The sequence below is a fragment of the Cydia pomonella genome, chromosome 4 (assembly GCF_033807575.1).
Source record: "Cydia pomonella isolate Wapato2018A chromosome 4, ilCydPomo1, whole genome shotgun sequence".
In the NCBI taxonomy this organism is placed as follows: domain Eukaryota; kingdom Metazoa; phylum Arthropoda; class Insecta; order Lepidoptera; family Tortricidae; genus Cydia; species Cydia pomonella.
The window spans coordinates 6,386,741-6,400,497 of NC_084706.1; the positions used below are offsets into that span (position 1 = coordinate 6,386,741).

General features: G+C 35.5%; 1 protein-coding gene across 1 annotated transcript in view; it reads right to left on the reverse strand.

Annotated features, from left to right (window-relative positions):
• The window catches only part of LOC133516925 (ankyrin repeat and BTB/POZ domain-containing protein 2), a 79,293-nt gene that overhangs the window by 55,825 nt on the left and 9,711 nt on the right, over window positions 1-13,757 (reverse strand). The window contains exon 2 of the mRNA XM_061849981.1: window positions 2,901-3,047. Coding sequence (XP_061705965.1) covers window positions 2,901-3,047 — 147 coding nt within the window. The remainder of the gene's footprint in view (window positions 1-2,900; window positions 3,048-13,757) is intronic.

The window sequence follows — 13,757 nt, forward strand, 5'->3', positions numbered from 1 at the left end:
AATTTTTTGCCCCTAACAAGGCGAAAAGGGGGGTAGAATTTTGTATGTGGAATCAATAACCACTGAACCGATTTAGTCATTGATATAGTAGGATTTAGTTGAAATAAGTTATGTAGATAGTTTTTGTTATAGGGCAGGATATTGAATTTGACTAAGCTGTAGACTTTGTGAAGTTAGGGCTTGTAGAGTTAGAAGTTTGGATCTACCAGAGATCTGATAAGTTTTTGACAGTGCGAGCCTTATGGTTTCGTCTTGGCAACATGTTACATGAAAATGTTTTTGATGGGATATAATTATATCAAAATTAATTTCCCGGCACGGTATGTAGCCGCTATAATTTCGGTGACGGTCCATAGATTACCTCACACTACGTAGATCTTGCATTCCAAAGCTCTAGCTTTGACTCCTCGATTGCTCTCCACTCACACTCTATAATCTATATCTGCAGCGGTATCATGGTAAAATTTTTGTTACCTGACATATCATGCGTCACTTTCGCACTTACATACTTGTTAGAACGTGACCGGAATGGTGAAAAATGATAAAGAGCCGCCCATCGTAGCCCTACTGAAGTATTATTTCAGATTGAAAACATACGTGTACGTATCAAATTGAATCCATATCTATTCAGACGTGTTTGCGTGTAACAGTCAACAGTCATACTAGTCATACTTTAACAACTTTCCTCACAAAACATCGATAAAAAGAATCTAAACGGAATCTTTTCTTCTTAAGGAGGTTTATTTAAGAGTCCGGTAACGATTTTAGAGCAAAAATGTAAAATTGATAAATTGATAGACGTGCTAATAGAAACCAGTACTTGCTATTTCTTACAGTTATCAAAAGGTGTACAATTTCATCGACTAAATCTATCAATTTGTCATTTTTGCGACTAAAATCGATAACGGCCTCTAATTCTAAGTTCTTGTTCGAATAGAATTTACTTACAACATAAAACCAATCAAAAATAACCTATAAGTGTAAATATTATTCTAAATCTGCGGTGTTTTCACGTACGGTGCGGCAAGTATCTGAGGGCAGGGCCGGTTTGGCCCCGCGGCCCCCGCGGCGCGCGGCGCAGCACGGTAGCGGAATGCTGCAAATGACTAATGATGCGTCTTCGCATCTAGGGTTGTCATGAAAATTTTGTAACGCCAAAAATGGTGACTTAAATGTGAGAATGTAATGATAACGAACATTTTGTAAAGAAACAAAAAACTTCTCTGCCAATGTGGAACAAAAACATTATTTCTATAAGAACATTAAATTACGCGATTCTACGTAGACAATTATTCCATACCTACTTATAAGTAATTCGTTATTTGAAGTATGCATTTTTAATTGAGTAACTTGCGTAGGTCATGTTAAAAAATGATAATTGACAACAGACATTTAATTTTTAAATATAATAAAACTTATTGGTTAGAATGAGTTTACTTGGTAAATATATTGAATTGACTTCTTTAACTTAGAAGAATTGAAATATCTCGTAAACTAACCATTTTGCGCCTATGAATAGGTACTTCTATGTTTTTTTTACTCCAATAAAATTAGGCAGAGGAATTTATGCTCAATGTTGTACCTATACCTACCTATAGTTCGTTTTTTAGAAAGAAGATGTTAAGCGATTTTGATGTCTTTTTATTGAAAAACACTTTTGAAAAATAAGTCACGGCAAATATGTAACAATTACACCTATAAATCATACACGATCATTTACATTATTCTGGTTTCATCAGTAATAGTTATTGATTTTTAAAAAGCGTTTTTTAATAATAAGACATGTCAAGATTGTTTATCTTTTTTCTGATGCTAAAAAAGACGAACTTTATGCCCGAATCACATTTTATATTTGAACTAAAGACTTTAAATTCTTCAAATCCAGCAAATTTACAATAGGGTCAGGCACTCAGACCGTCATTTTTACTGTAATTTTTTCTTTTGTGCAATAAATGTTTAATAAGTAAATAAAAATCTACATTTGCGATGATGTTTGCCGAGACGCATGCTTCTCGTCTGACATCGTCATAATGAATTTCATTTTCTAAACCTGTTCCCAGGGACACAAAAAAACTTACAATTTTAAGAAGCACAATGCTTCTTTTTTCTCACTTGCCATTTTTACTGCTGCAAGAACTGCATCTGCTCTTGTACTTACGTGCTTCTATAATTTCTTATCTTGCGATAGTCTCATCGCAAAAGAAATCTTACTACATTGTGAATACAGATCAGATTTGAAAAAAATATTAAACTAAGATACGCACTACGCAAAGTAATTTGTGAATGGATTGGAACAATCGAGTCAGGACCAAATTAACGATTATATGTCTGTAAAGGTTTTGTACACTTCTATAATTTTCCTTGATATTTTGCACTAGTTTATTTTATACTTGCATGTTTAGCTAGTTAAATTTAGCCATCAGCCCATTACATTTCAACACATATCATATTATCATATAAAAACTCATTTTATATGATATATTTACTCGCGGTTTTCTAAATACGTGCAATCTAAAAAACTAGTAGTGTTTCGACCACATAATTGTAGGGAGTGGATTTATATCTACCTATTTAGTTTTCGACGCTTTTGAATAAATAGTAGATTTTTAACCAAGGGATGAAAAGCCTATTTCTGTGGAGGTAGGGAGAGTTTGGCGCTCTCACGACGTTTAAAAACGGGCATTTTTATGATAAAGAGACCTGATCTTGTTCTTGCGACAAGTACTATTTTTAGGGAATTGCAATTAACTCTTATAGGTAATGCCTGATCAAACAATCGAAAAAAGTCAATCGAACTTAATAATGTCAATAATATTTTACACTAAAATATGGACTAGGTACGTGTGTATGAAGCAGCACTCGTACACTTTCCAATCTTAATTCGTAGTAGGTAGTGTTACCTCCTGGGCTTGGGGCGCAGGATCTCGTGCGGCGCGGAGCGGCGCGGCGGCCAGGCGGCGCAAGCGCAGCCCCCCCCCCCCCCGGCCCCCGGCCCCGCACCCGCGCTCAGCGCCGCCGGCTCCGCGCGCGGCGTGCTGCCATCCTCACTGGAAATAATTTGGTAAGTTGGGTAACAATTGAGCCAAACGGTCAAAACTAGGAACCTAAAATACCTTGGACTTAAGAGGAGCTAACGCAATCAAGGCAAAACGCCATGAAACAAAATTAAAGAAAACTAGACTATCGGGTCAATTCGAATTTTAGTTACCTGATCTGTTTCCGATACTGATCTGTCAGTGTAAAAACTGACATTTCTTCAACCAAAAACGTCATTTTTGTCACTGACAGATCAGTGTCGTTGTTACGGGAACACATTGAACAAGTAAAATTCGAATTGGCCCGTATATTTGTAAGGACATACTGCAACCAAAACATGAAGAGGTTCAAGTTGGCTCGATATAATTAGGTAAATAATTCACAGAAACACGAATAATTTCTGACGAGCAAATTTTTAAACATAATTTATTATCAAATTCAGATGAAATATTTAAAGTTCGAATGCCGCAATGCCGCTTTACTTCTAATGAATGCCATTCTAATGCAACTGCAACTGGGTTGTATCTCAAGGGACACTCAAGCACGGCACTTGTGGTTACGTAGGTCGAAGCGGCTTAAGAGACAAAACCTTTAGTAAATCTTAAGTCATTTTTGCAATCTGTCCACAGACAATGAATACTTAACTTGATTAATGGATCGTGCCCCGGTCGCAATGGCCAGGGACCATTAGTACCGTTTTACTGAATGGATAATCTAACGATTGACTTTTAAAGCCATTGCCACAGAAAATGCCACAAATTCTTAGTATCAAAAAGGGATAGATACTATAAAATTGACAATTACTTGGGAGACAAGGAATCATGGCCAAGTATCCAGTCTCAAAAAGTTTTTCTAGCAGTATCCTGGAGAAAATTGTGTTTTTTTAAGACAGCGCCTTAACTTTGTTACTGTAACCTTGTTAGGTACTGGTTGTTTTTTTTTCAAGTAATTTTTTATTATGATTGACTTATCGAGTTCATACTACAGAGAATCCGCTTATAATGACATCGAAGGGAAGTGACAAACTATGACAAACACGTCATACTTACTAATCGGATGTAATTGAAAGCATAGTGGATTAATTAACTACTTATTTCTGTATTTTATTCCAAATTAATCTCAAATTCCTATGTGAGAGATGAGTTTTATTAACCTTGTACCAATTATCAACTTGTCACTGAGAATCAAAACTAAAACAACTTACACGCCACGCACGCACTATGGTGACCATTTTAGGGATAAAAGACGGGTCACATGTGAAGCCCGACCAGAAATATATGATCATTGTGAAGAGGGCGCTGTTATTCTCATGTATAGGGTGACAGTTCAGTTTAGTATGAAAAATCTAGTTTCAATGAAATTCCGCAATATGGCGCGTGATCATATATTACTGGTCAGGCTTTACACATCTGCGGCCAGTAAAGGCAAGCCGTTGAGAAGACATCTTGAAAAAGTTTTTGTCATAAATGTTTTTGGTTGTTGTTGTGTTTTGTCATAAATGAATATTAGTTAAAGTACTGGTAAAATTATTCGTTTATATCATCAAACCATCTCATCAATCGGTAAACATTAAACAATCGATAGGTTTTAGCTCAGCTAGAAGCTCAAAGGTGGCTAATTATAGACAGCTTTCGAAATTCATCTTTGTTCGATTATAAGTGCATCATTGAAGCTCGTATAAAGTGCAGTCCCCTGTGAAATTACTCCGGAAATTAGGTAGTAATTTTCTTTTTAGGTGTGTTAGGAAGCTGCGCCTGCGTGGTGACGCGTGAAAACAATGGCATCAAACAAATCACTGCTTAACTAAAGTACAGTTAGTTTACTTATTATGAAACTGGGGCCTTGTTTTATTTTTTTGACTAAAATCAGTAGAAAGAGAAATACAATAAAATGTACATGTAAAGCGACTAAATCAATAAAATATAGGGCGTAGTTGAACAATTGAACATGTCTTAATTTGTTAGTACCTAAATAGTAGTAGTTGATTCCTACTTACTTTATTTAGATTCTCATGAATTAAAAGACCTAGAATAGTACATTGTGTAACGAGGTGGGTAAGTGAAATTTTGGATACGAGTGTGGCAATTCCCGACAGCCAGACTCTGGAGGGAATTAAAGACCCGAGTTTGCAATATTCTTACCCCCGGAGTTACACACAATGTTTTTCATCACACTTGCGAAGAAAAAACTAAGTTTTAAGCGAAATAATTCTTAAATACGGTGACATGTCAAACATTCGTCCGCCATTTTGAAATTTCATGGCAGGTGAGGCATCGAAGGCACAGACCTATTCGGCATTCAGCCACGACTTTTATGAAAAAGACGAAGATTATGTAAAAATATTTTGAATGGCTGTTAAATTAATCAAATGAAATAATTTGAAACATAAAGAAAAATATTAAATTATAAACGTCGGTATTTTAAAAGTAAAACTCATTTATGTTACTTGGTTTGTATGAATAAGTGACATAATAAATAAATAAGAAAACCGGCCAAGAGCATGTCGGGCCATTCTCAAAGTAGGGTTCCGTAGTTACTCTTCCGTCACAATAAGCTAAACTGGAGCTTAAAGTATGGTAGATTGTTAACCAAGGGATGAACTGTGGGTGTAGGTAAGTCTTTTTACTATGAAGGGGAAAGTTTTTGCGATAACTCAAAAACAGCCAAACTGATCATATCCGCTATAGTTTTCATTTAATGTCTTTGTTAAGCTCTACTTCCAGGATTTTTTTCATATTTTTTGGACCTTTATTTTTTTTTTATTTTTTTTCTATTTATTATTTAGGGACTTAAATCAGTTACATGATTATGCCAGCCCCATCGTACCTTATTCTAGTATTCTTACATGTCTAGTTACGGGACTTGTACCTTTTAAAATAGTCTAGTACATATAAAAATATCTTTTTAGCCTCTTCTGATGTCGGTACAGCTAAGATGCTCTGAAAACCACCTATATCCAATCTATTTACCTTAAGGGCAATTAGTAACGCTTGTCTATCGTTTTCATTCCGTGCACATTCCGTCAAAATATGTTGCACATCTTCCATGGAACCGCAAACTTCGCAATTTGGGGATGGTTCTTTTCTCATCAAGTAAGCAAACTTTTTTGACGGAATATGCCCGGAACGCACTCTTAAACCAATCTTAAGTAACTGTCTATTTAAATTACTGTTAGTAAACCAAGGAATATGAGGAGGTTCCGATTGCATCGTCTTGTACCACACTCCCTTTTCTTTGGAACGTTCATCAAAGTGTTCTTTCCAGACATAATGAGTTTTTCTTTTATACTTAAGTAGTTTCTCAGTGAAGTCTGGAAAAATATACACACCCGCGCCTTTTGTACATGCGTCTTTTGCTAGGGTATCGGCCTCCTCATTACCTCTTAACCCTATGTGTGAGGGGACCCACTGCAATTTCAATGTCATGTCAGTGGGTATCGTATTTAATTTATGCAACACAGTGTAAGCTAACGCTGTGCCTCTGTATCCAGAGGCGCAGCGAGCTATGTGCTGCAACGCGCTTTTGCTATCCGTAAATATGACGACATTTTTCAGTTTTAAGTTACACGCATAAGACACGGCTTCTGAAATTGCAAATAGTTCCGCTGACATAATACATATCTCTGATGCTATCTTATATGTACTATTGACGTTATTCTTAGGATCATGGTATGCGGCCCCTGTACTACTTACGTCTTTAGATCCGTCTGTATATATTTTGTGCCAACCACTATATTTCTCATTTAATTCACATAAAACAACGTTTTTCAAGTCCCGGAAATCGTACGTTTGCTTGGAGCGATCAACTAAGTCTAAATTACTAGCTATAATATCTTTTGTATTTATATTTGACACCCATGTATTTAAAGTGAACATTTTAAGAGGGTTTGATGCAGATACTGTTTCAGATTTAATATCATTGTAAATTAATGCTAAAAGGGGCTTTTTTTTTCTATTCCAATATCTATTTTGAATTGACAAATTAAGTGATTTTAAAAGCTCTGACACGTTATCGTGCAGTCCAAGTCACACATTTTAGAGATATAGTATTTAAAAAACAAGTTCGCGCTGTCCCTCTCACTCGCTACGCTGCGTTCCTGCTTCGACATCGCTCCTCCAGTACTCATTATTTCAGAGTTATTTTTGTGTTATTAACAGAGACTATTTTATTTTCATTTTTGGGGATGGGGGGCGGGTCTTTGTTGTCTTGGATTTGGATACTCGTATAATTGTAATCAAACTTCACAGGTAAGTTCGTTTGATTATTAATTATACTTCCTATCCAAATCCAAGACAACAAATATAATTTACTAGCAGATGTTCAGAGCTTTGTATTTAAATTCAAATCCTGAATGCGAAAATAAAATAAAATATCGATATCAAATCACAATGTTACGAACATACTGATATTATTGATTTTGACTAAAGAGAACAACGTACCACCTAGAAGTTATTAATTTATATCCAATTTAAATAATTATTTATGTATCTACATAGTATAAATGTAAAATGTATGTATAGCATAATAAAATATTATAATGATAAGCGTCATGCATTAAGGAGTGAAATTGCTCTTGGTATTTCATTTCGTTAATATTAAAAAAGTATAAAACTTTCTTTGATTTCACTGTAGTATATTGATAAAGTTGTATATATCTTAATATTCACAAGGTACAACTGTTTTTATGTCATTTACAAGCCAGGACGCCATTAAGTGTAAATGTGTTTTCAAGCTTTAGTTGGCTCTAAATAAGTTTTAGATGGGCATTTTCTGTCTGTAACCATATAAACAAACCATTTTGTATAATTTAAAATTTACCAACCATTTTCTGGATGTAATTACAACGGAGACAAACAAGCATACGGCCCGCCTGATGGTAAACAATCACCGTAGCCTATGAATGCCCGCTACTGCAGAGGTATATTACATGCGCGTTACTGACCCTAAAATATAATCTAATTTTATGTTACGACACTTTAAAGTTAATTTTGAATACAGCAATCAATACTTTCCTCGGTAAATAGCCTTTGAGTGAGCTATCATTACTCCACAATCATTGTGTCGAGGGCTCCGCTTTAACAGCGTTGAAGCTATATTTGCCCCACTTTAATAGTGATGAGGCTATCATTACTCCACAACCATTGTGTCGAGGGCTCCGCTTTAACAGCGTCGAAGCTATATTTGCCCCACTTTAATAGTGAAGAGGCTATCATTTCTCCACAATCATTGTGTCGAGGGCTCCGCTTTAACAGCGTTGAAGCTATATTTGCCCCACTTTAATAGTGATGAGGCTATCATTACTCCACAACCATTGTGTCGAGGGCTCCGCTTTAACAGCGTCGAAGCTATATTTGCCCCACTTTAATAGTGATGAGGCTATCATTACTCCACAATCACTGTGTCGAGGGCTCCGCTTTAACAGCGTTGAAGCTATATTTGCCCCACTTTAATAGTGATGAGGCTATCATTACTCCACAACCATTGTGTCGAGTGCTCCGCTTTCACAGCGTCGAAGCTATATTTGCCCCACTTTAATAGTGAAGAGGCTATCATTACTCCACAGTCATTGTGTCGAGGGCTCCGCTTTCACAGCGTTGAAGCCATATTTGCCCCACTTTAATAGTTAAGAGGCTATCATTACTCCACAATATTGTGTCGAGGGCTCCGCTTTCACAGCGTCGAGGCTATATGTACCCCACTTTAATAGTGAGGAGGCTATCATTACTCCACAATCATTGTGTCGAGGGCTCTGTTGTCGTAGTGTTGAGGCTAAGTTTGCCCCACGTCATAGTGAGGATGCTATCATTACTCCACAATAATTGTGTCAAGGGGTCCGCTGTCGCAGCTGTCGCAGTGACGAAGATATATGCCGCACTTTAAGTTATATGTACTATACAATTCCACAATAATCGTATCGAGGCCTCCATTTTCGCAGCGTCGAGGCTATATGTGCTTCATTTTAAGTGTCGAGGTTATAATGCTTCGGTCATTTGGTTCTTCGGTTGCTTTGCTCCTTTTGGTCGCTTCGCTCTTCGGTCGCTTCGCACTTCGGTCGCTACGCTCTTCGGTCACTTCGCTCTTCGGTCTACAGTCGGTCATTATACATATCTCAAAATGATATCGTCAAAGATATATAACGTTGCTCTACTATAACAGTGTTGATGCCAATGTAATGATTGAAGACTTTAATAGTATTGGAAGTAGCTTTACGCATGTAAATATAAGGGACTAAAGAGCAAAAATATTTAAGGTTGAGCTAAAGTTTACAGGACTTGTAAAAATAATGAAATATAAAGGAGGTTCTTGTTACGTTAAGGTAATTTAATAGGTGTTAATGCGGCCTAAAATACCTTAAACAAAATGTACGCAATGTCATTGCCCTTACAGACAAAGAAATGCTGTATGTAAACAACATATAGGAAAAAATATATCTGTAAACCCTTTAACCCAAATTTATGATTCGTACTCATATCACGCTGTTATATACTCCTAATAACTTCAAACGTCAGCTTTGATATGCTGTCAAGAATATACCATATCAACGAGCCTAATGTAATAAATCCGGTACAATTTACTTACGGATTCTCAGCTCCAAACTTCAGGGGAACATCGCCGCATCAAACAAGAGCTGAACCGCCGTTGATGCACTATCCCGCGACGCGAAATAAGTGCTGTAAATTGTGCAACCATGCAACTAGAGTTATGCTGCCACGTGTTGCAGTCGCTTGCGCTAAGTAGCTAGATTAATAATCGCAATAAAGGGTTGAAATCCTTTAACAATAACATTATTATTGTCTGAAATGTAAAAGCTCGGGTTGTCATATTGTCTTGCTGTAAAAGAAAGCTTAAATAGTTTTCATTTTTCGTCGCAATGCACACTGTACAGTTTTATTGTAAGTAACGTTAAAAAATGTTACTCCTTAAAATGAAGTAGGTACAAGTTACAAGTCATGCCAGATATTTTGTTCACAAATATATCATAACTCAACATATAATCTACCTAAGTTCCTTGCCACTTGTTAGCGTAGTAGCCATCATCGTTCAGATACGCATAAGCAGATGAGATTAGCTATTTAGTTATAAATAATATCATATTACTATTTCTTGATCTGTGGTAATAACTAAAATTAGTCCATCTATATTTTCAAAGTGATAAGTTTCAAATACTTAATACCTACAGGATACTCTACTAGTAATTGTCCAGACTTAGTTTTAAAGTACTTACATATAGCCTTGATATTTATGGTAGCTTTACAATGAAGAAAATTCTCCTTTATCTACCTCACTCAAAGGCTATTTACCGAGGAAAGTATTGATTGCTGTATTCAAAATTAACTTTAAAGTGTCGTAACATAAAATTAGATTATATTTTAGGGTCAGTAACGCGCATGTAATATACCTCTGCAGTAGCGGGCATTCATAGGCTACGGTGATTGTTTACCATCAGGCAGGCCGTAAGCTTGTTTGTCTCCGTTGTAATTACATCCAGAGAATGGTTGGTAAATTCTAAATTATACAAAATGGTTTGTTTATATGGTTACAGATAGAAAATGCCCATCTAAAACTTATTTAGAGCCAACTAAAGCTTGAAAACACATTTACACTTAATGGCGTCCTGGCTTGTAAATGACATAAAAATAGTTGTACCTTGTGAATATTAAGATATATACAACTTTATCAATATACTACAGTGAAATCAAAGAAAGTTTTATACTTTTTTAATATTAACGAAATGAAATACCAAGAGCAATTTCACTCCTTAATTTTATTATGCTATACATACATTTTACATTTATACTATGTGGATACATAAATAATAATTTAAATTGGATATAAATTAATAACTTCTAGGTGGTACGTTGTTCTCTTTAGTCAAACTCAATAATATCAGTATGTTCGTAACATACTGATATTTTATTTTATTTTCGCATTCAGGATTTGAATTTAAATACAAAGCTCTGAACATCTGCTAGTAAATTATATTTGTTGTCTTGGATTTGGATACGAAGTATATTTAATAATCAAACGAACTTACCTGTGAAGTTTGATTACAATTATGCGAGTATCCAAATCCAAGACAACAAAGACCCGCCCCCCATCCCCAAAAATGAAAATAAAATAGTCTCTGTTAATAACACAAAAATAACTCTGAAATAATGAGTACTGGAGGAGCGATGTCGAAGCAGGAACGCAGCGTAGCGAGTGAGAGGGACAGCGCGAACTTGTTTTTTAAATACTATAATCTCTAAAATGTGTGACTTGGACTGCACGATAACGTGTACTGCTGCTAGTAAATTAAAAGACAGCTAACCTCACTCAATTAAATTATAAACGTCGGTATTTTAAAAGTAAAACTCATTTATGTTACTTGGTTTGTATGAATAAGTGACATAATAAATAAATAAGAAAACCGGCCAAGAGCATGTCGGGCCATTCTCAAAGTAGGGTTCCGTAGTTACTCTTCCGTCACAATAAGCTAAACTGGAGCTTAAAGTATGGTAGATTGTTAACCAAGGGATGAACTGTGGGTGTAGGTAAGTCTTTTTACTATGAAGGGGAAAGTTTTTGCGATAACTCAAAAACAGCCAAACTGATCATATCCGCTATAGTTTTCATTTAATGTCTTTGTTAAGCTCTACTTCCAGGATTTTTTTCATATTTTTTGGACCTTTATTTTTTCTTTCGGAGTAATTATCTCCGAATATATTCACTTTATCAAGAAATGTTTGTTGAAGACCCCTATTAGTTTTGAAAGACCTTTCCAACGATATCCCACACAGTAGGGTTGAAGCAAAAAAAAAATTTCACCCCCACTTTAAGTGTAGTGTAGGTACCCTAAAAAATAATAATTTTAGATTTTATTATACGACGTTGTCGGCTTTATTGATTTTTATATCCATGCCAAATTTCAGCTTTCTAGCACTAACAACCACGGAGCAAAGCCTCGGACAGACAAACATACAGACAGACAGACAGACGGACATGGCGAAACTATAAGGGTTCCTAGTTGACTACGGAACCCTAAAAAAGGGAGTTATAGCTTTTTTTTCACAATCCATAATAATCCGCGGGAGCAAATTAGGCCTTTGTCCTTCAGCACACCTGCATGAAATTATATATTTTTCGAACAAGAGTGATGAAATAGTTATTTGTACAACAAGAGAGCAAAGTTTGATATTTCTTCGAGTGCTTGTTTTGAGTCCCGTGCAAGCGAAAGATTCTATAGTAGATTCACGAGCGTAGCGAGTGAATCTAATTTAGAATCTTGAGCGTGGTAAGGGACTCAAAAGCGCACGAGATGTAAATAACTTTGATCTCGTGTAGTACACAAAATTTTTCACGTCAGTCAGCCATCAAAAAATACAACCTGAAAAAATGTAATCCGTCTTCATCACTATTTCACTCATGTTTTCTGAAGGTATTCTAACAATTAACTTCAATTACCGCAATAAAACAAAACGAAAGATACTTCAATAAAATGATACGAAAATAATGAATTAACGAACATCAATTGACAATTTAATCGTGAACTTTTTTTTGTTAAAAAAAACTTTGTAAGTTACGGTCCGAATTGCGGATACTACTATTTGTCAACTATAGTAGAGATCGTTAAAAGTCGTTAATTAGAATTATTTACTGCGTAGCAATTGCGTAAATTTGTATAAGTATATTGTTTTGTTGTGTGTTGTGTGTGAAAATACGTAACATATGGTATTTTTATTAAATTTTAAACTTTTATTTCATTCATTCATTATTACGAATGAAGACTAGTAGGGTGTTTTGGAACGATGCTGTCTGACTTATTTCGGGGGTCTATTATAAACAGTCAATATATCGTTGAATTACGTATGCACTTTTTTGTCTCTTTCTTTTTGCTAATGACGTGAAAGGGACAAAGACAATAAAATCCAAATACTACGAACTTGTATTAGGCCCCGCACGTTGAAATGACATTCGTATATGAAGGTCACTTGAATGTTATTTTGTCTCACTCAGTGAGCAAAATGTGATTTTGCTCACTGTTTTTAAGCAGCAAATTACCCTTGTTCCAGCTGCTGACGTGAAAAATATATTTTCATACAAAGCTTACAGAAAAACGTTCTAATATAAGTATGCAAAAGATCGGTAACCGATATGGTATTGTACTGATTGGCATGAAATGATATTTTGTTGGATTCTAGTTCTTGTAATTATAATTGTACACCAAAAAAGTGTAAGAGAGTATAATTATACGTTATTAATTAATTCCGATTCGTCATATTAACAGTCCGTAAAATGAATGGAGTAAGTGATAATAGTTTGTAGAAAACACCAATCCCATCAAAAACTTTTTCATGTAAAATGTTGCCATAAGGCTCGCACTGTCAAAAAGTTATCAGATTTCTCGTAGATCCAAGCTTCTAACTCTGCAAGCCCTAAATTCGCAAACTCTACAACTTGGTCAAAATATGTGGCTTGGCCGTTTCGCTACCGTCACATGGGCGTAAAGTGTAAAATGTATTCACTATTCATTATTTTTTAATATAATAATTCTTGTAGTAACGAAACCGCTAATACCACATATTTTGACTAAGGTGTAGAGGTTGTGAAGTAAGGGCTTGTAGAGTTAGAAGCTTGGCTCTACAAGAGATGTGATAACTTTTTGACAGTGCGAGCCTTAAATATGGTTTCATCTTGGCAACGTTTTACATGAAAATATTCTTGATGGGATTTCACTCTTA